The 22,325-nt window shown below is 40.5% G+C and overlaps 1 protein-coding gene across 11 annotated transcripts in view; it reads left to right on the forward strand.

Moving 5' to 3' along the window:
* The window catches only part of ST3GAL3 (ST3 beta-galactoside alpha-2,3-sialyltransferase 3), a 165,477-nt gene that overhangs the window by 5,040 nt on the left and 138,112 nt on the right, over positions 1-22,325 (forward strand). For 9 of the 11 annotated variants that reach the window (XR_014527878.1, XR_014527879.1, XR_014527880.1 and 6 more), the window contains exon 2: positions 365-509. Coding sequence is in view for 7 of the 11 variants with exons in the window: in XM_083510791.1 (XP_083366917.1) it covers positions 389-509 (121 nt within the window). In the remaining 4 variants the exon portion in view is untranslated. Of the gene's footprint in view, positions 1-364; positions 510-4,719; positions 4,849-22,325 lie in introns of those variants that run through there. The other 2 variants (XM_083510792.1, XM_083510795.1) reach the window with 2 other exon arrangements.

Genomic DNA, 22,325 nt, shown 5'->3' on the forward strand with positions numbered 1-22,325 from the left:
TTCCTATGGAATCTGATAGCATCTAAGAATAGCATTTATAGACCAATGTTTGGAGGAGCAACCCCTGATTTATTTATTTATTTCTCGCATACAGACAGTTACTCAGATTTTTTCCCTGTTGTTAGTTGTTTTTTCACAGACTGTTACTCAGAAATGTATCATGATCATTTAAATGGAACTTAATTCCATGCAAGAGACATAAAATTGTGGTGTTGCTATTGCTGATAAGAGTGTCTACATAAAATACATGTTAGGAAGTGAACAGATGTGCTGCTTGATATGTTATGTCTGTGTGTATTAGGTTGCAGAGGGTTCAGTAAACAAACTAGAAAATGCAAGGCTCAAACTGGTTTCTTTCCCCCAGGTATTATAAAAGAGACAACCCTATATGAAGATGGGACTGCTGGTGTACATGCGTAACCTGCTACTAGCCCTCTGTCTCTTTCTGGTGCTGGGCTTTCTGTATTATTCAGCTTGGAAACTGCATCTTCTCCGATGGGAGGATTCAAGTAAGTATGTTGCTCAGGCCATTTAAGAGCCTCCATAGATGTATGGCTAAGTAATCTTTCATAGATTTCAGGACTGCCTGCTGTGGAACAGCCTAGAACATGTCCAAACAATTGTTTGATCCTTTCCTGTGCTGTAGAGATCAAATGTATCTTCCTCTTAATGTTGTTATTCCCTAGATCAATTAATTGGAAAATTATAAAATGAACTGTAGATTCCTGTTGCATTTATATAGGTATTTTGTCTATAGATGTGATAGTTATTTATGTTACTAGTGTTGGGAGAGCCACTGAGACTTGTGTGAAGATTTATTACTATTGTTATTACGGTGGTGGTGATGGCTATTTATTTCTTTATATTTTATACAAGCAGAAGCATGTTGTTTCCATTTATTTTCTTTATCCTCCATTAGATATGACTTACTGGTAAAGGCATTCATTTTGGGGGATGGTTTTGTTCTGGTTCTGCAATGGATCTGTATGTTTTCATTGTGTCCAGTACATACCAGGACACAACTGAATGAAGAATCCAACACACATACAAAATGCCGTCATTGTGCTGGTATTTGCACAGAGTGAGATGCAACTTCAATGCCTTGCTTACTGGTGTATTTGGGCTTTGGTGGAACCACTTCTAGTTTAGTCCTTATTTAAATAGCTGAAGATGATTTGTTTCTCCAGTGCTTTATTAAACAAAAAAAGCAATCCAAATGTTGTTGCTTTCATTATTATTTGGTTCAATCCATGATGCAGTTGATGGTGTGCAAATTATGAAGGATAATCTGGGGTTTTCCTTAGTTTGAACACACTTCTCCTTTCTAACTCTTATTGGCTCCTTCCTGACATTTTAAACATCTTGTTTTGACAGGGTGAAACTACAAGTTCCCTGCTTCTCTTCCACATAAGTGTTCCTGCTGTATGCATGTTATTGGATATTCATTTTAGTTTTTTGCAGCTTGGGTACTATATGAGCAAGCTACCATGGTGTGTTCAGTGTGAAAGGCAGTGTTCAGTGTGACAGGAAAGAGCAAGGCAACTTAAGATAAATCTGGGGTGATGGGCTTTGCACATCCCGCTGCAGGGGTGGAGAAACTTTTTTGGCTGTGGTGGAATGCTGTCAGCTGCTGCATGCAAACAGTGGTGGTGGTTAGACACAGCCACATATTCTGGTGATGGTGGTAAACAGATGCACACATGGACACATCCAAACCTACTTGCTAGAATCAGGCTTGGAGTCAATGGGAGGGATTTTTATCCAAGCCTGAAGGTGGCATGGGGGGCTTTTTCAGCTATAAATGTTAACCCTTTGCTTCCCACTTATGATTCCCCCATATGGCCCTGTGTACCACATTTAGGCTTGGAAAAATATTTGCTGGTTTCCAAGGGAGGTTTGTGGTGCTGGGAATTGAGGGGAGGCTGCAGGCCTGGTGGGGAGGTACCATGGGCTGTATTTGACCCACAGCCTGGCAGTTACCTAATCGTGGCCTGCTTTGTCGTTTTCTATTACCATGTTTCCTGGTAGCACCAAAACAGTTACTGGGGTGTTTCAGAGTACCTAAAGTGAATAAATTATTCACTCCCAAACCCTCCTAAATAGACCTTTGTATCTGATGTAGTTCAGGAGCTTTTATTATATTTGCAATAAAATGTGCTGTGTGTTTAGGAAAGGGTTGTGGTAGTGTCTTGATATTTGTCTGTCACTTGGCTATATTACTGTGGCATACTTATTTCGTTGTTAAGATAACAGTAAAGTATATTGTTGTAATGGTTGCAAATATTTAACTTCCTGTATATAACCATCTACTACATCTCATTGACTCTTGGAAACCACCATGGTTATTGTGAGATGAGTCTTTGAGACAGCAGTCTGCTTATTTGCTTTATGGAAGTTAAAAAATGGTAAGTACATATATAGAAAAATAGGAGTTGAAGTACACTGGAGAACAAATGCATTTGAAGTACAGTGGAGTAACATCCCACATCTGAGGCATGCTTACTTGGAAAATAGTCCCATTTAGTTCAATGGAACTTAATTCTAGGCATGTAAGGCTTTGGATTGCAGCCAAAGTATCCTGACAAATGTCATAACTCCAATGAGGTCACCTGGGAAGTAAAATGTTGTAGTACAGTTGGTGTGATGCCTGATCAGTGTTAAAAATAGTGTCTCTAATAATGCTCTTTAAGCATAGGATGTGCAATTATAGTTGGACCATTTGGCTCCAGTAGTGCTCAGCTTGTAGTTCAAACTTGGAAGGGATGACTTTGTTTGTAAATGAAATAGCCTATTTCTAGGTCATATAGGGTTTCCATATATTTCATGAATCAGCACAACCTAGCCAAACATAAGTATATCGAAATTTTATTTTTATTTACTTATTTAATAAATGTGTATACTGCCCTTCATCCATAGATCTCAGGGCAGTTCACAGTATTTTAGTTCATTCAGTGGGAGATAATAAAGCACATGCTTCTGAAATAAATTGGACCTCAATGCTTAACTTTCCCTGGATCGTTTCTAATGTTTTTCTCCTTTGCATGTAACCACAAATTTGTATATGTGTGTATATATATATATATACCTGCTAACCTAAGTTAACATTTCAGGCATATTTCTAATTCCTCTAGTCTATGAAATCTTATACCACAAGCTTGTTAATCTTTAAAATGCCAAAAGACTCCTTGTTACTTCTGTACGTATATATATTGCCTACAACTTGCACTTAGTGTCTTGTTATGTCAGAAGCAGAAATCCACTCCATTTCTGCTATCTGTTTTTGTTGTCATTTTTGGAGGGCATGATACCATTGACCAACTCTCTTTCATTTGAACAGCACTTTTTTGCAGTTGCACAGTTGCCTAGTAACTGTAGATGATGATACAGAGTGGGGAAGATCATGGCTTTTGCTTTTTTTAAGCACAGAAAATAAACAGAGTAAAAGCAGATATTCTATGTGCTGTATTCTGTTGTCATGGACTTGGAATACAGGATCATGGCATGTTTACCCTTCACACACAAAATTATGAAGTGTGTGCTTGCAGATGGAAACTTCTGTGTCTGATCAGGGGAAACAGGTAGCCAATTCAAGCTCCCCCCCCTCCTCAATATCACCTATTTTACTTAGACTCCCTTTGAACCCTTCTTCTTCCTGTATTTGCATTTTCTGATGTTCAATCATAGGTATTAAATTCCTTCCTGCTTTTTCTGTCTCTTATCCCTTATTTCAGACAAGTGGAATATCTGGGCTGATCTTACACAGTATGACATGTTCCTGCACTGCCTGATCAATATTGCTATTACCAGTTTTGATGAAGGCAGTATCAAAATCTCATAAACAAACAAGCAAATTAATGAGATAAGTTAGTGACCAGAACTGCACAGTTTCTAGATAGGACTTTTCAGCAGATCTTTAGCCAACAAGCTCATGTAAATAAATTCTTTAGTCAAAGAGGCCAACATTTAACATTTGAAAAGCTGCCCATTGCAAAGGCTTGAATTCGAAAACATGAGCACAAAGAACTATTATAAAACAAGACACACTCCCCCCAAATAACCATAGTTGGGCAATAGTTTTTATTTGGACCAACTAAAATGTCACAAAAATTATCATCTGTACCTTGAAATTGAGCCTACAAGTTGACCTCATAGCTACTACATTAGCCTAATTTCTGTCCCCTTTTATCTTGTGTCCCCCCCCCCCCCGCTTCTTTGTGTAACATTGTGCTTCACGAAGAGTTCTGGAGAACTCTAAAGCTTGCCACACTTTTGTGACATATTGGTTGGTCCCAAGAAAAGGTATTGCCCACCTGTTGAAGACACACTGAGTTCATAGTTTTATAAAACACGGGGAGGGTAAAGATTGTGAAGCACTTTGTAAACGGAAGGCAATATAAATAGTAGTAGCGACAGCAGTAGTAGCAGAAGCCCAAATGTTTAAGTGGAAGAGATTTAATTGGTGTCTTAAATGCATCAAGAGTGCATTGATGTGTCTGGAGCTTCAGTATGTTTCCTAAGAATTATTGCATTTGAATATTATAACAGGTATGATAAAGGAAATAAACCTTAACAATATATATATATTCCCCAAAGAAATGGGTAAGGTCTTGTTTTTAAATAATTGCACTGAACCTGTGAAGTTGCCTTATATGATGCCACAGTATTGATTCATCTAGCCCTCTATCCTCTATCTATCTATGCCTGGCGTGCTCTGGTCCATGGGGTCACGAAGAGTCGGACACGACTAAATGACTAAACAACAACAACAACAGCCCTCTATCCCATCTGGTAGTAGCTATCCACGACTTGAGGCAGAGGTACTTCCCAACCCTGCCATCCGAAATCCTTGTAAGTCAAAATGCCAAGGACTGGGTTTAGGTTCTACTTACATGCAAGACACGTCGGCTACAAATGAGCTTTTGGTCCCTTAGTACTTGGTAGCTGAGTACTTAGCATTAAGCAAGTTGTGTGATGTTTGTTTTTCAGGGGAGAAGTTGAATAGCATGGGTGGGCAGACATATGCAACACTGTACCTTGGCTGATTCTGCTTTGGCTGGACACCTACCAGTATGTATCAAATCATGACATCTGCTCTCTCTCAGCCTTGGAATATCCTTACTGATTTAGCTCAAATTTCCTGACAAATGCTGCAACCCTGAACCCACAGAACCCTGTAAGTGACTGTTGAAGCCATTCGGTAGACAGATTTTAGTCCATGCCTGCTTCCTGCTGAAGCATAAAATCACGTTCTTACTCATTTCTTCCTGCTGCTGTTGTCACTGGCTTTTCTCCAATGGTTGTACTGCAAAAATAGTTGGTAGCAGGAAAGCACTAGATGCAATTCTTATCTGTTTCCCGTCTGTCTGTTTCTATGGGAACAGAAATTAGGTGCATGAGCAAATAGACTCACTCAGCTGCTCCTGGTAGGTTGTGGTTCGCTTCCATTTTTATGGTTGCAAGCTCTGTTGAAAGATAATTTAAACTTGAGTTCCAGGAAAAAGAGTTTTAAGACTGTTAGGTTTCCAGGGTTCCTGTTGATAATGCAGGAGGTTTGAAGTAATGTTTGTGCGGGTCATATGTTTGACACTTTCTTACCCCCCACCGCCATTTAGTTATTTGTGAGTCTTGATTTTCTTCTAGCAGGTATCTTGCTTATCTCTAGGACCTGAAAGGGGATTCTGAGACACCATATTCACAATCTTCGTTATATAAATAGTTAGAAAGTGTTTCTCAAATGCACATTGCATAAACGTAAGTTATGCATTTATAACTCTGAAACTATCAAAAGTGTGCAACTTAGTAAATGTAGTATAAATTTCTTTTAAGTATACACCAGTATGCTGCATGGAATTGTTGGCATAAGTGTTGGAGTAGTGAGCTGTAACCATTGCCACAAATCTGCACAACTACAAAGTTGAATGCAGGGCATTAGCCATGTATTATATATTTGATACCTTCATCCTCCTGCTTTTGCAGTCCAGACGAAAAGCAATGACAAGGTGTTCTTGTGACTACAAGATAGTCTTAGGTTTGGACTGGTGGCTTATAAATTGGAAAGGCCTGCATTAAAACGTAGTCTGATTGCAAGCTGTTGGTTGTCTTCTGTCTTTGCTCCGCAGCATGTGGATAATTTTGGTGCTCTAATTTGAAAGGCTGCCTGGCATTTTAGCCGAATTAGGTTGTTGAATTATTCTCTCCTTGCATGAGTGCTGGTGCATGAGGTTAGAGCAGGGCTGAGCTTGCTGGCCCCACCCCATGCTCATGGAAGATACTCAGTATTGTGAGGCTGATCAAGATGCTGCCAGAATTCCTAACTGAAGAAAATACAAATGCATCGTCTCTGCCATGAGTCGTCACTGGCCCAGGACTCACTCTTCCATGCAACCTCACTGCAGCAAAAAGTTGTATCTAGAACTGTATATGCAACACTTGCAACATGTATGTGATCAAGTACAAATTACTTGATAAAATCAGGGGAGTGATAACAGCTCAAGAGCAGCTAGTAAGTCCTAACCAAACCACATGGGATCAAGGAGAGCATGATTGAAGTTTCTTTCATGCAACAAGGCTTTCCCTTGCATCTGTTCCACTGCAGTCAATTCCACTCCCCTACATGTAAGGGACCCTCTAGGATGGTGGGGGGATGTGACGCGGGGGCTGTTCCTGGAGGATAGAGATTGAGGACGCCACCCCACCGCCCTCAGCAGCAGAACTGTATTTTGCTTGTGAAAGAAATCATTTGGATCATAACCATTATCTTGGATGTGTGGTTCATTTCTTGAAAGGCAGCCTTGGTTTGTTAGGGTGCTATTTATCAGAAGTGACTGTATTCCCACATGGCTGACTAAGCTTTGCTTGTGCTAGTTTTCTTCTAATTGTATTTCAGCTCTTGCAGGCTGAAGCATCATGACTTACACCCAACCTTGTTGGAAGGGGAGCTACATTGTTCTCCTGCAAATAACAAAACTGTGTTACTTTAATAACAGGCTTTATTTGCTAAATAACTTGGAGGTTAAGAAGTCTAAAATAGCGGTGTTGGACTAATTATTGTAGTGTTCTTGTCACTAGCCAATTACTGTAATTCTTTCAAATAATTTGCAGCTCTCTCATTTTTTAAGAAAGAATTGCCTTGCTGTAAGCTACATTGCTCCCACTTTACACTTTTGAAAGTTTTTGGCACCTAGTCTCTCTTTCTTTTTGAACATTTGCTTACATTTCGTTATTGAATTAAGCAGAAGTTTAGTCATTCACTAGTTTTGCGGTGCACTACCTACTCATATAAAATATAATAAGCCATAAGATGCCAGAAAAGCAATACAGAATGATCATAAAAATGACTGTCTCTTCTTAAGAAAAAATTAAACAACCATAAAGTCCTGTTGGCATAAAAAGGTCTTCAGAAGATGCCTGAACATTAGCAGCAAGGATGCCTGCCAAATCTCGTCTGAAAGAGTACTTGTGGTACTTGTGTACCAACAACCCTAAATCCCTGACTTCTAGCTGCAGCTAGTCAGATTTCTGAAACTAGGGACAACTAACAGCACTCCTCCATATTATATTGGTGAAGGAGCATGGAATATAGGGCTCATGCTGCCCATGAGATATCCTAGACCCAGATTTTTCAGGTCTTTGTATATTAATACAAAAATATTGAGCTTGGACTGGTAGCCTATGGGCATCCAGTGCAGATGTTTTAGCCAACAGCATGTGACATCTCTGCTGTCTTCCTCTGTTAGCATGCTGCACTAGCTGAAGCTTTTGGACCAAGCCAAAGGGCAGGTCCACATAGAGCATGGGTAGGCAAACTAAGGCCCCGGGGCCGGATATGGCCCAATTGCCTTCTAAATCCGGCCCGCGGACAGTTCAGGAATCAGCATGTTTTTACATAAGTAGAATGTGCCCTTTTATTTAAAATGCATCTCTGGATTATTTGTGGTCCTGCCTGGTGTTTTTACATGAGTAGAATGTGTGCTTTTATTTAAAATGCATCTCTGGGTTATTTGTGAGACATAGGAATTTGTTCCTTTTGTCCCTCCTTCAAATTGTCTGGACCCCCAACAAGGTCTGAGGGACAGTGGACCGCCCCCCTGCTGTAAAAGTTTCCTAATAGAGCATATTGCAGTACGGCAGTCTCAAGGTTGCTAATACATGGACTGCAGTGGCCAGACTATCCTGATGATGCACACGCAGCTGTTCCTGGAGTACAAGACAAAGCTGGTAAAAGGCATTCCTAGCCACAGAGGTCACTTGGGTATCTAATGAGAAAGATGTATTGAGGAATGCCCCCAAGCTACATACCTGTTCCTTCAGAGGTAACACAACCTGTCCAGACCAAGCAATTGGTCTATCTTCAAGACCTTAAATGAAAGCTGATTTTTATTTTTTTTATTTTTTTACAAAGCTGATCTCTGTGGCTAATACCCAAGTAAGCCATAGTTGGAGTAGTTTTTTTTGAAATCAGTAGATTTCAGTTACTTTAGACCATTGATTTCAGTGGGTCTACTTTGAGTATGTCTCATGTTGGATATGAAAGCCTGCCATTTGCTTTTTCTGTGTTGTGTTGCAGAATCATGGCACACACAGTATCAGTCTCATTAAGCAATCTTTTAAAGCCCTTTGTACTGTATAGTGGAAAAAGCTCAATGTTCAGTGTCTCAAAGTAGCTATTTGTTACCACTTGAGGGCAGTAGATTTCCTTTTTTGGCATTCTCTAAAAATTCTGTTTAATCCTGATTCCTCCTCTATGGATGGAACATACAGGTGAAACTCGGAAAATTAGAATATCGTGGAAAAGTTCATTTATTTCAGTAACTCAACTTAAAAGGTGAAACTAATATATGAGATAGACTCATGACATGCAAAGCAATATATGTCAAGCCTTTTGTTTGTTATAATTGTGATATTATGGCATACAGCTAATGAAAACCCCAAATTAACAATCTCAGAAAATTAGAATAATAAATGAAATCAGGAAAACAAGGATTGCAAATAGAGCAATATTGGACCTCTGAGAAGTAGAAGCATGCATATGTACTCAGTACTTGGTTTTGCATCAATTACTGCCTTAGTGCGGCGTGGCATGGATGCTATCAGCCTGTGGCACTGCTGCAGTGTTATGGAAGACCAGAATGCTTCAGTAGCAGCCTTCAGCTCTTCTGCATTGCTCGGTCTCATGTCTCTCATCTTTCTCTTGGCAATGTCCCTATGGGATTCAGGTCAGGCGAGTTTGTTGGCCAATCAAGCACAGTAATCCCATGGGCATTGAACCAGGTTTTGGTACTTTTGGTAGTGGGCAGGTTGCAAGTCCTGCTGGAAAACGAAGTCAGCATCCTCATAAAGCTTGTCTGTGGAAGGAAGCATGAAGTGCTCCAAAATCTCCTGGTAGACGGCTGCGTTGATCCTGGACTTAATGAAGCACAGTGGAACAACACCAGCTGATGACATGGCTCCCCAAATCAACACAGACTGTGGAAACTTCACACTGGACTTCAAGCATCTGGCATTGTGTGCCCCCCCATTCTTCCTCCAGACTCTGGGTCCTTGGTTTCCAAATGAGATGCAAAAGTTGCTCTCATCAGAAAAGAGGACTTGGGACCACTGAGCAACAGACCAGTTCTTTTTTTCTTCAGCCCAGGGAAGACACTTCTGACGTTGTTTCTTGACAAGAGGAATACGACATTTGAAGCCCATCTCCAGGATCCGTCTGTGTGTGGTGGCTCTTGATGCACTAACTCCAGCCTTAGTCCACTCCTTGTGAAAGTCCCCAACACTTTTGAATGGTCTTTTCCTGACAATCCTCTCCAGGCTGCGGTCATCCCTGCTGCTTGTGCACCTTTTCCTTCCACACTTTTCCCTTCTGCATAACTTTCCATTAATGTGCTTCAATACAGCACTTTGGGAACATCCAACTTCTTCTGCAATTACCTTTTGAGGCTTTCCCTCCTTATAGAGGGTCTCAGTGATGACTTTCTGCACAACTGTCAGGTCAGCAGCTTTCCCCATGATTGTGCTTCCTACTGAACCAGACTGAGAGACCATTTAAAGGCTCAGGAACCCATTGCAGGTGTTATGGATTGAATAGCTACTGCACCTTTTCACAATATTCTAATTTTCTGAGATTGTTAATTTGGGGTTTTCATCAGCTGTACCCCATAATCATCACAATAACAAATAAAGGCTTGACATATCTCGCTTTGCATGTCATGAGTCTATCTCATATATTAGTTTCACCTTTTAAGTTGAATTACTGAAATAAATGAAGTTTTCCACGATATTCTGATTTTCCGAGTTTCACCTGTAAATATGTGTGAAGCAGTATGAAATGATGTTCTTTCTGCTTACTTTTCTGCGCTGCAGCTTTGATTATTAATGTAACGTTCTTGCTTTCCTACCTTTGGAATAAAACATCATGACACTATTCTTCTATCTACCTGTCTCTCAGGGGCTTTTCAAGATTTTTTTCAGTATTCCAAACTGAAAAGATAAATTGGAGGCAGAGTAGTTGGAATGACTCCACATTATTATAGTACACATTGCACTTTGCTTTTTAAAGTAATCTGCTTTCCTTTAATGGAACAGAAACATATTCTCTTGTTTCAACCCTGACCACCTCCTGCACATTAAAAAAATGTGCCCCTTCTCCCCCAAATAGTAAAGTTTTCTTTACTTTGCTACTCCTTGCTTGTGGTAAACTTCAGTTTCCTGAATTACAGTAGGGCCTCAACCTAAACGCTTAATAATCAAAGTACTTACAAACTAAGCTTTTGCCATCACCAGGGATTACGTCCCCCAATCTTTCCACTGAAATGCTGTTTTGAATACTGGATGATATGTTTAAAGACCACTGGCTCTCTATTTTGATGCCTTCCTGAGGCCAGAGCCATCTCAGGAGGTGCAAGATACAAATAGTAATTAGTTCCATTTGACAACCTAGCTATGTTCCTTATTAGGAATTTTTGCATGGAAACCTTTTACTGCATTTGAAAATGTTCCACTACAGCCCTGGGCTGTTGGTGTTGATCACAGATGTGTTTTGATTTACTTGTGTGGTGGCTGTGGGAGGGCTGGACAGAGACCAGTATGTAACCAGGACAGTTCAACAGCTGGATCTGCTTGCTATTTCTTGAAGATTGTGCTATGTCCACAGTCCTATTAGAGAATGAATGGAGAAACTTTAGGATATGTTCAATTCAGTCTTCAAAATTAAACAGTTATGCAATTCATTGATGGTATGAACAGGAATATCATGAGAAAGGACTCTGTTACATATTTTCTGTTTGTTCTGCAATTGCTGTAAGCAAAAGGCTCTTAACTATAAATGACTTTTTAAATTTAATATGGTTCTAATTTGTTTATTGATGATGATTTGATGCACTTGGTATAAAGCTTTTTTGGTTAGACACTTTGCATATTTTGGGGGATAATCAACCCATGTGTCATTGTCATTGATAGTGTGATACCCAGTTCCCATATTACACTGTCCACATGGAAGAAAGTCTCTTCTGAGTTCAGTGCATATAGTGGTTACTTACAATGTTTCCTGAAATATACAAGGAATTGTAGCCTGAAAAAGGGCAAATGAGCTCTCTGTTTAATATATTTATATCCATGCATACTGGACTGTGCATGCTGGGACTCTAACCTCTGCATTCTGCAGTCATATATCTTGGGAGCTTTTATCCAAGAAGCAAATAGATTTAAATAAAAAGGAAAGATGTCCACTTATTTTCCACCCTGACTGCCCACAGAAATCTGGGTTGTTTTACTCTGTTCTGTTTTTTCAATTAGTGTTGTAAGTACTTTACAAATTCAGCATTTGTTTCCAGTTTTCCCCTCCTGAGTCACCCTCAAATGCACTTAAGGTTTTTGCCTCATACTGGCTTAACCAAACAAATAAATATTTGTCATATGGACTTATTCAGTATTAAACAGTTATTGGCATGATTTTCAACTGCTGTCCCAAGTGCATACCTTCAGTTCCTTTAGAGAGTTTATTTACTATACATTAGGCATAAATGCCTGATTGGTAATGAAAGGTAAGAGGAGAAGCCTTGGCAAGAAAAGCTTGGAAACTTTTCTTTGAGCCTAAACACAGAATTCAAGTGCCCGTAGCCTGTGATTCTGTGCATACTTAGGAGGATGCACAGATTGTGTCTTGTTTGGAGGGAAACAAAGCACAAGTGCTGAGTTGCATGTATTGCTAATCCATCTGCTCCAGGGTTTGTTTCCCTATTTGACTAAGATCGGAGTCAAGAGGGAGAGCTTGAGCTGCATGTGCCAGTACACAGCTTATGGACAGCACGGTTAAACAAGCCATAGCTTGTGCCTTAGCACTGTATCAAAATGTGGCCCCTGCCATTTAGGAGTTCTTTTTCTGAATTATTCTTAAAGTATTTCTGCCAGAATCAATTATGCTTATTAAATACATTTATTGAAGGCTAAATTCACATGCACAAGGGACGTTTCCGTGTGCTGTGCTGGTGCAGGCTCGCCAGAGCAGCTTTGTCACGCGGGCCACGTGACGCGGAAGTGTCTTCGGACAGCGCTGGCTCCCGGGCTCTTAAGCAAGATGAGCGCGCAACCCCAGAGTCGGTCACAACTGGCCTGTACGGGCAGGGGTACCTTTACCTTTACTTTAAATTCACATGCACATAAAGTTGGATGGGCAACGTTTTTGGCCCTGAGGGCCAGAGATAGTGGTGGTAGATCAGGGACCACACACTCATTTGCACACATACACACAGACACACTCATTCCCCATAACCTTTCCCCTCCCCACCAATGTCTGTCTGTCTGTCTCTCTCTCTCTCTCTCTCTCTCTCTCTCTCTCTCTCTCTCACACACACACACACACACACACCAAACACAAACACACTTTTATCTCAGCATGAGAGGAGACATGCAATGGTATTTTTTTAAAAAATCCATATACAGTTGTACCTTGGAAGCTGAACGGAATCCATTCCGGAAGTCCATTCAACTTCCAAAACATTTGGAAACATTGGCTCCTTCAGCTAATCGGAAACCGCAGAAGCCCCATCGGTCTTTTGGCTTCCAAAAGAATGTTTGAAAACTGGAACACTCACTTCTGGGTTTCGATTGTTTGGGAGCTGGAACGTTTGACTCCCAAGGTGTTTGGGATCCAAGGTATGACTGTATCCCTTTATCTCCCCACTCTACTCCCTATCTCTGGCAAGTGCTTCCTTCTGCTTTCCCTCGTTTGGATTGTCTTTCTCCACTGCAGTGCTGAGTTCCATTCTGATCTTGCTGACTCTTGCTACATCTTGCTGTTGTCTTTCTTCTCTTTTGATCATTGAGTGTGCAAGGTAAAGTGTTGTATAGATGCTCTACCTGGCACATCTATGGTTAGAGGAAGCAGAGAGTAGGGTAGACCGAGGTGGCAACGTTCGCTCAGTTCTGTAAGGGAGGGGTGTTTTCTTTGTTTTGTTTTTTTAAGTAATGGGTGGTTAGCAAAAGTGAAGTTGCTTTGGTGGCAGGGACGGTACCAAATGCAGCTGTGGCCATGGCAAATTTAATGGCAGAGGGAGTGGGTAAATTTGACAGCAGTAGAAAACTGAGAGGCATCCAGCTGGCCACATGGGGCAGGGGGACAACTATATGTAGCCTGTGTTTTGCTCTTTGTGGTGTAAATGTATTATATATTTTTATTGGGGATATTCAGGATGACGTGTCGCCTTCTGGATTGTTCACATATTTGATGGGTTCATTTTTAGAGAAGTCATGGGACTATCCCAGAGTTATCATGACCTTTTGTCATGGATGAATGTATACTGGGAAGGAATATATTTTATATTGACACTTGGCAGAAACAAGCATTTCAGAAATAGGGATCCTTTAAATAGAAATATGTACTTCATGTTCCTTCACTTTCACTCATCTTTTTGTGTGAATAGTACAGGAGTTTGTTTTCAAAACCTGCCTACTTGATTATGGATGTAAAATCCAGATTTCTTTGGAATTACCCATTTCTGAGTAAGGTGAACACTCAGCTCTGAATAAAGATACTCTGCTTAATGAAAACAGATAGTGATTTTCAGCAAATCTGCTCTTGAAAGTTCAAGAAATTTCAAACTGCTAATCTTAAGCAGTGTTACTGGACTCTTGCTCCATGACCTCAAAGCCACTTTGCGCATATGTACACTGAAAATTATTTACATACATGTAACATTGGTTACATTGTGCCAGGGAGTTGGAGATTTAGCCACTGTTCCTTGCCACATGTAGATTTGATAGGAAATGTCCTGGCTCCCACCCAACACATACAGACAGAAGTTATTACTTGCATGTAAGAAATAGATATTTATTCTGGCAAAGTAATGTTACTGACTTGTCATGATTCAGGAGTTCAGGAGCAGGGCAAGAAGTTCAGAACTAGGTTGAAGGTGATGAAGATGTCCCATCAAGGTTCCACTTTCCTCCTGCCAAGCTTTTAGAGACAAGGCATGACATGTTCCCTTGTGAGATTCTCTCACTTGTGGGAATGCGAAAATTGAAAACTTGTGCTCTCTCAAGACAAGAGGGTCTGATCTCACCAAAGGGGGTGCTTCGTTCTAGGCAACAAGATTGCACCTTCCTATTCTGATTCTGCTTTAGCTGTTGCTGTCTCTGGTTCAGCCTCCCTCCTCAGCTGATCAAAATCTTCTCTAGCCTCCACTGAGGCTTAGCATTCCACAGGAATGTCAGAGGGGAGAGCCATCATCTCTGCTCCCCTTTTCAAAGGTTGGGGTAGAAAGATGAGCTCCCCATCTTCTCCAACCTACGTTCCTACAATTCAGCCCCTGCTTCCCATTTCTTCCTTATTTCTCGGAATCTACCAACTCAAGCCTGATCCGGACAGTGCTGCAGGGCTCATGACAGCAAAGAATGCATGATGTGGCCCTAAAACTAAGTGTAAAAGGAAAGTAAGTAAGAGTTTTGTCCAACTAAATAATTACACATGTGGAATGACTTCTCGCACAATGGAACTTTCCTACTTTCCCCCCATATACTCCCAAGAGTTGGGGAACTCCCAGACCTGATCTGGGGGTGCCTGGGGAGGGGAGAGGTAGAAGAAGTTCCATTTTATATGTGGAAGTCCTTCCACTTGTGCTCAGTGATTTAGTCGGGCACAACCCTAAGTAGCGACATTTAAAAAATGAAGGACATTAGCAAATGTTGGATATTCAGTGAACTTTTAAAAGCAGTTCCTTCATGCAATTAGTTTTTCTCTTTCTTCTCTCTTGTTAACGGGGGGAAATATAATTGTTCATAAAGTTTACATAGGTTAGATCTGGCAAAGGCGAACGACTTCATAGCCCAGTTGCAGGACTAAATGAAATGAGAAACCAACTTGATAGGCTGCAGTGTGCCTCTTAGAAGCTGTTACATGCTTTAAAGTTTCATATTTACTTTTATGCTCCTCCCAGCAATATATTTTGCTTATTGTCAAAGAGGACTTCTGCCTGCTTAACACTAATATTCAGGGTTAGATACTTAAGTGAAAATTGAGAGGAAAGGACTTCAGAACTGAATATTGAACATAAAAGACCTGCTTCTGAAGTTAATTATTTGCTCACCCAAGAACTAACATTTCACACAAGGGTTAAATCCAGCATTTCCACAAGCAAAATTCTGCTCCTGGGATGCTTCTGCTGGCAAATAATTTTCATGGTTTCCCTGTATAGTTGTGGGGACACTCTGGAACAGTGTGGGAGATGGTGAGGAGGCTGCAAAAGAAAAGTTGTCTATGAAAATGGCCTGCCCCCATCCCCCCCAGTGGGAGTCTTTGCTGGATTGCAGTCCCATCCATGAACAGAAGGAGCCCTTCTGTTCATAGAAAGGCAACTCAGGATCCAGTCCGATGTTAGTTGGCTTTGTGTGTACCAGTTGCATAAATGTGTTCCAGATTAGGTTTGCCTCTACATAGACATCTTATAGTCTAAATTCATTGTGATGATGTCACTTCATTCCAAGAGATTAAAGCCCACTAATGTTACCCTCGGAATATTTATGTTGGAGAATGTGCCCTATGAGAAATTGATGTTTTATAGCTTTTGAAGGCAAAAAGAGAGCAAGTGCGTAGCTATTTGTTCCTTATGCCAGTAGAGGGCACTGCTGCTATATATTATTGCATTTGGAATCCGTGATGACAAGTTGAAACCTGTGAAAAATTGCATAGAGCAGTTGGGGAGTGGGCTTGCAGCCCTTGCTATAAAGTTGTTGGAGCCTTCCTATTCCCTTCTGTTAGCTTGAAAGTGGATTCCCATATGGATCTAGAAAGCTGTCTTGGACATTGTGTGACTGAGCTTTCTAGTCTTCTAAGGGAGGCTCCCCTTTGAAGGGACATAAATAGCTTTTGTGAGGATGGGTAGACTTCTGGTAGCTGTAAGGGTTTGATGTGCTAGAGTAAGCCAAACCCTCAAGCCTCTGTACTTGCTACATTTGCTCGTTAGAATTGTATCTTGCTTGTGCCCACTTCTCTTTCTGCTTGCCTCTTTATGTGCCACTAATATGCCTCCTGTGCACACCAGTGGAGGCATAGTAAGCAAGTGGAATCGTGCAGCTCCCACCCCAATGCATTAGTGCAATTTCAAATAATGCTCAAATTAAGAGTGAAACCCCCGCTTGCAAGGCTCTGTGTTCGGGGCTGAATCACCAGATGCTCTAACATGTACTGTCAGGCATCTTTTTGTTTTGAGAAATGAACAATCCTCTACATGTTTATTCAGAAGAAATATCATAGGTTTTAAAGGGGCTTACTTCTAGGTAAACAGGTACAGGATTGCAGCATTAGTCAATAATGTTTGTTTCATAATTTGAAACTAGTGTAAGGGATAATGAATATGCTTATAGATTTAGATTCCCGCAAACTGTCAACATATTCAAAAGAATCGTTTGGAAATATTAATTCAGTATTCCATTTGATCTTAATGCTCAGTTTTTATATTCCCACACCTAGTAGAATTATCTGCTGTTTCTCTCCTTCTTTCTCTACTTTTTTAAAAAAATAAAAATATACATTTAGAACTGCATTCTGCCCAACATTACTGTCAGTGAAGAGCAGTATATCTTTGTCACACATGCCCCCAAAGGGATGCTTTCCAGAAGAGATTCCCTTTCAGCCTTGAGCTGACTTGGAAATCTTTTAACTACAGAAACTTTTCAATGAAAATTGAATTGAAGAGGGAAGGCAGCTGCTTCATAATACCAAGATTAATAAAATAACTGCTACCATTTATGAGGTGCTCTGGTACTGGAAATAGCCCAGTAAACCGACATAACTGTAAGCTTGCCAATCCCATGAGAGCATGATACCTTGCCTCTGTGCCTGACATTAACAGGTGGGTGGAAATATTCCAAGAAGTGGTTGGGAGGAAATGACAGATACCTTCCCAGGTCTGCCTTTTTCCAGGGTTTTGAGCAAGAATTCATGGCTAAACTGTGTGGGCAGCTCCTATTTCTGAAGGGTTATTCATGAGAGGTTTAGTGACAGGTTTGACTAGAGAAATAGAAGTGTTATTTATACTGAATCACAAGAGATGCTCCGTGAAGGTGTATGGTCAAATAAACAATACGGAACTCTCAATTCTTGTAGGGCTTTCGTGGTTTTATTGAGCTTCTTCTGTGACCTCTTTGTCTTCAAACATCTCTTAGTTCATTTGTGATGAATATGTGTGTGTGTTTGTACGCACACTTATTCATTTATAAGATTTCTTACCTACGCTTCACCATAAAGTCCTAAGGTGGGTGACAGCACTGAAATATACAATTATAGAACCAAAGAAAAACCATCACAATGATAAAATACATAAAACCATTCAAATATGGAATGGAAGAGTATAAATTATGCAAAAGAGGTAGGCACCACAAAACAAAATAACTTAACTGTCAAATGCAAGAGTAATGATATGCAGCTTCAGCTTTCAACATTCTGTGCATTGAAGACGCTAGTTGACATACATGTGTGACCTTTCAGTAAGTGGGTGGGACCAACAAACCTGTCAAATGTCTTTCCTGTGAAGATCTCATGCTCAGTTTGCCTATAAGCCTCATGCTATTGCAAATCTCTGCTGGAACAGAACACCCTATTAATATACTGTTGATTGGATAGATGGTGGTTGCTACCAAGTGAAGCTGACACTTCCCCCTGCTTATTGGGGCTTATACAGGAACTCTGCAACATGAACAGCTGATGTAGAAGAGACTTGGTGACTTACCGCAGGGCTTCCAGTTATTTGTTGCTAATCCTCATGGTACTCTGATCAGATAAAACATTTCTCTGCATTTACACTTCTGGATGACATAGGATGTTATTCTTCTCATTAGATCATGTCTTTCCCAAGTGCTAATTTGAAAGGCCACATTGTGGTTTGGTTTTCATACTCAGTATGGTGCAAGGAATGTGGTTCTTTTTGAAAATGTTCCAGCTCTATTTGTCTAGGGCTGGAGTAGTTTGCTTCCTTGTCATCTGCTCTTGTTTAACAGTCTCACAGCCATGCTGCTTACAGAGCTGACTGGTAACTCGCAGAGCCTGGTCTCTGGCTTTTTTAAAATGTCCAAACTTTTCCCATGAAGCAGATCCTTTTCTGCTCTGAGATCATGCTCCCATTTGTGGGAATTTTCTTTCATTTGAGTTTCTTGGCCTCTTGTCAGAGCTGCAGTGGGCTTGCTTAGTTTTTCAGCTTGGAAGCTTTCAAACCAAGTATCTCTGTCAAACGACCTTTAAGCCAAGGAGGACAGCTCTGACCCTGAACTTTAGCCCTGAACTGTGGCTTTTTTATTCCTAAAATGCAAGTGTCTTGATTTGTGGATCTGTTTTTACTTTATTATTTATTACACTATAGGTCACAGGGTTTATGGAAGCACAAGTCTAATCTGTTTGTAATTTTTAGTTTAGAAATATTGCATGCTGCTTTTGGTCTCTGTATGTCATGCCTTTTTTTCCTCTGCAAAGTATGTTCACTCCCAGCTTGGGGCAATGATCATGTAAGGCAGCGGAGGGCCAGGAACATCTTACAACTTGCAGTTCAAAGTTACAGCTGTTGTGAGTCAGCCAGCCAAGGCCTGCATCCATGAGGGCAATAGTAGAAAACCAGAGGCATTGACTGGATCTGTTCAGTGTCAGCTTTCATTGAATAAATGTCTTGTTGAAGCCCTTGTAATGAAGAGAGAAGTGGGGCACTGCCACTTCATACAGAAAGGGTGTCTGGGAGAGCTCTTAGTCACCAGATAGTTTAGTTTATCTCCCGTGTTTCGCTCTTCTTTCTTGTGCTTCAGTCTTGGCTGCTGCTTGTTCATATTGTCAGCGGAATTGAGACAGGCAAGCTTTATCTGTGTAAAGTTGTCAAGAATGAAATCGCTGACAATTTTCTAGGCAGCTGAGCCAGAAGATTTTAAGTTTTGGGAGATTTTGGCTGCAAAAATCCTTTCTGAGAAACTGAGAAGCATTGTTGCCTTTATGGGAAGAACGTTCATTTGAGAGATGCCTGGCATTGTCAAAGTTTAAGGAAAATCTTCCTTGATTCATAGGGGCTATTAAATTTGGGATAAACATTACTATTTTAAGAGGTTGATGTTTGATCTGCTTTTGTACTTGACAAAGGGATCTAATGATTTCATACGTCCTCTTTGGGCATATCTATAAGAAATCTGTAGTACACATATGCAACATGCACATTTGCATGTTTATTTAATTTGTTTTCACTCCTTGTGCTTTCCTTCCTCACCTTTTACAGTTCACAGAATCACATATTTTATTTCTATATAAATTGCAACTACTGCTTACATTTCAAAAACTAGTTATAAACCATTTGTGATTCTGCATAAACCTGATTTGGAATAATTGCCATGGGTATCCAAATAATTAAAAAAATATTACATTGAACAAACAGTTGCAAGATGGTTCTTTACTTCATTCACAAGGGTCCTAGGAAGCCCGGGCCTTACCAACTGAATTGGCTGAGCATCTTTTGGGTTCTGGAACACATACCAATAAACAGTTAAAATTATTGTTCTTTATCAGCCAGTTTGAGATGCAATACCTCAGTGAATCTTCTCTGTTTACCTGTATATTATTTCAGGCAAAGATGGAATGAATGAACCAGGCTGTACAGGGAACTTTTTTAAAAAAAGAATGAGTTCTCACATATGTATGTTTGTGTGTGCAGATGTAGGCATGACCCGTGTATCTCACTATGTGGGAAGAGCATCATGTGGTAACTATAAGAGATGTATTTTGCTAGATGACAGCTCTTGGATTTTTAGAAATGAGTTTTTAAACTCTGAATTTTAAAACTCTGTTTGTGAATTCAAAAACTTTTTTTAAAAAATGGGACAATATGAGTTTTCATGCTTTCTTTAGAGCATGGGTAGGCAAACTAAGGCCCAGGGGCCGGATCCGGCCCAATCGTCTTCTAAATCTGGCCCGCAGAAGGTCCAGGAATCAGCATATTTTTACATGAGTAGAATGTGTCCTTTTATTTAAAATGCATCTCTAGGTTATTTGTGAGGCATAGGAAGTCGTTCATCCCCCCCACATATAGTCTGCCCCCCCCCAAGGTCTGAGGGACAGTAGACTGGCTCCCTGCTGAAAACGTTTGCTGACCCCAGAGCCTTCAGGGTCTCCTTGGATGGCTGCCATCTTTTGTTGGCGAAGCAGTTTTGTGAGCTTGCAAAAACCTGGTGTTGTGTTGTTGTTTTTTTTGCAGGGGTTACCCTTCAAAGGAGGCTTTCTGTTTCCAAGTAAGGAACATGCTAGAATAGCTTTCACCAATCTCACAGTGTCTATGTGCGTGTGAGTATACACAGTAAATTTAGGTTGAAGCAACTCTGCATCTTTATAAACTTAATGACTCCCATCTTTCAATGCATTTTTAACATAAAAGAATTGCTTTAGGTCCATATGCTTCTCAGTTGGGCCTCACAGGCGCACCTCCAACTTTTGTGGTCCATGGGGGTAATTTAGTGAAACACACACAGCGTAAGACTTTGTAAAGCAATCTCATTTTAAGGAGGTAGTTTATTAAAGTAGAAAATCCAGAATTTATTGGAAATGCTTTTTACAATCAGATGTTTCCGGCTGCTGGATCCTGTTGCTGCTTTCCTTCAGTAAAGGGAATAAAAATGCACCATGGGCCCCTTTCTCCTGTCAGTTTGGACAGGCAACCTGACTGAGGCTCATTCCATAAGTTAACTTGCTAGTAGCTTCCAGTCCCCCTGTTTCAATTCTGTCATGTCCCTCTTTTCAAAAACATAATACATGGTATACTTCAGTGGGTTTGTGAGTGTGTGTGTGTGTCAGATCCTGTGTGTGTACAGTTTGTATGTATGTAGAATCTGGCAGGGATTGCTCTCCAGTACCTGTACAAGCATGGTTTGCTCCCTGATTATGTTGCCTCAAAAGGGCTGTTGTTTCTGCACCTTTGCAGAGTTGTCACTGCAGTTTGTAAGTCATCTCACATTCCTGAGCACTGCAAAAGTATGGCTGATGGAAAGGTTTTATTTGTATCTGCACATTGTGTGGCTGCTTGTGCTTTTGTAAGTTTTATGTAACGTGGAATAGAGCAATTGGAATTGAATGAACTTTGGACCATACCTGAGCAAATGATTAAAGTATCTACATCCCTGTTAGATGTTAAGACTCTCTTAACAGGTTGCCTTTTTATTTCTCTTGAAAGCAGAGTACTATGAACAGTAGAATAAATAAAGGAACAGTTCCACCTGATGACAATGTGAATAAATAATTTTGTAGCATGTGTTTCAGTGCAGTTGGCAGCGTTCAGTTCATTTTGAACAAAGGTCCATAAATGTGGTAATAACTCTGGAGGAGGTGTGGGTGACTGCCAAAAAGCCCTGAGTGGCTGATGCAGGGCATTCATAGTCCAGACAAATAAGAAGCACCAAAGCAAGACAGGATGCTCAGTAGTTGATGGAATTCCACATTATTATTATTTTCAGATACGAATCTGAACAAGGGTCCTGAAACTGATGGGTGCAGTCCACTGACTGGCTGGGTGCTTTTGTGTGGGTGTGTATTGAGCAACCCCAAACTGGCTCTAAGCCTGGGAACAAGAAGAATAAGCCTTCCTTGTGAACTGTTAGTAGCTAGAGCAGTTCCTCATAGCTCCTACTATTGGAGAGGGGGAAGAAAAGGAGTAATGCATATATGGTGTGGTGTCCCCATGCAATTTTAATAGGAAGTGGTTATATTAGGCTGCAGGGACCAGTGAAGTGGACAAAGCTACCTCTTGACAGATTACTGCATACATTTTCTTGACTATGCTGTAATAACTATATTTACTACCAGCTAGCTTACTACGTGTGTGTGT

Source organism: Podarcis liolepis, assembly GCF_965112155.1.
Source record: "Podarcis liolepis genome assembly, chromosome: 6".
NCBI lineage: Eukaryota > Metazoa > Chordata > Lepidosauria > Squamata > Lacertidae > Podarcis > Podarcis liolepis.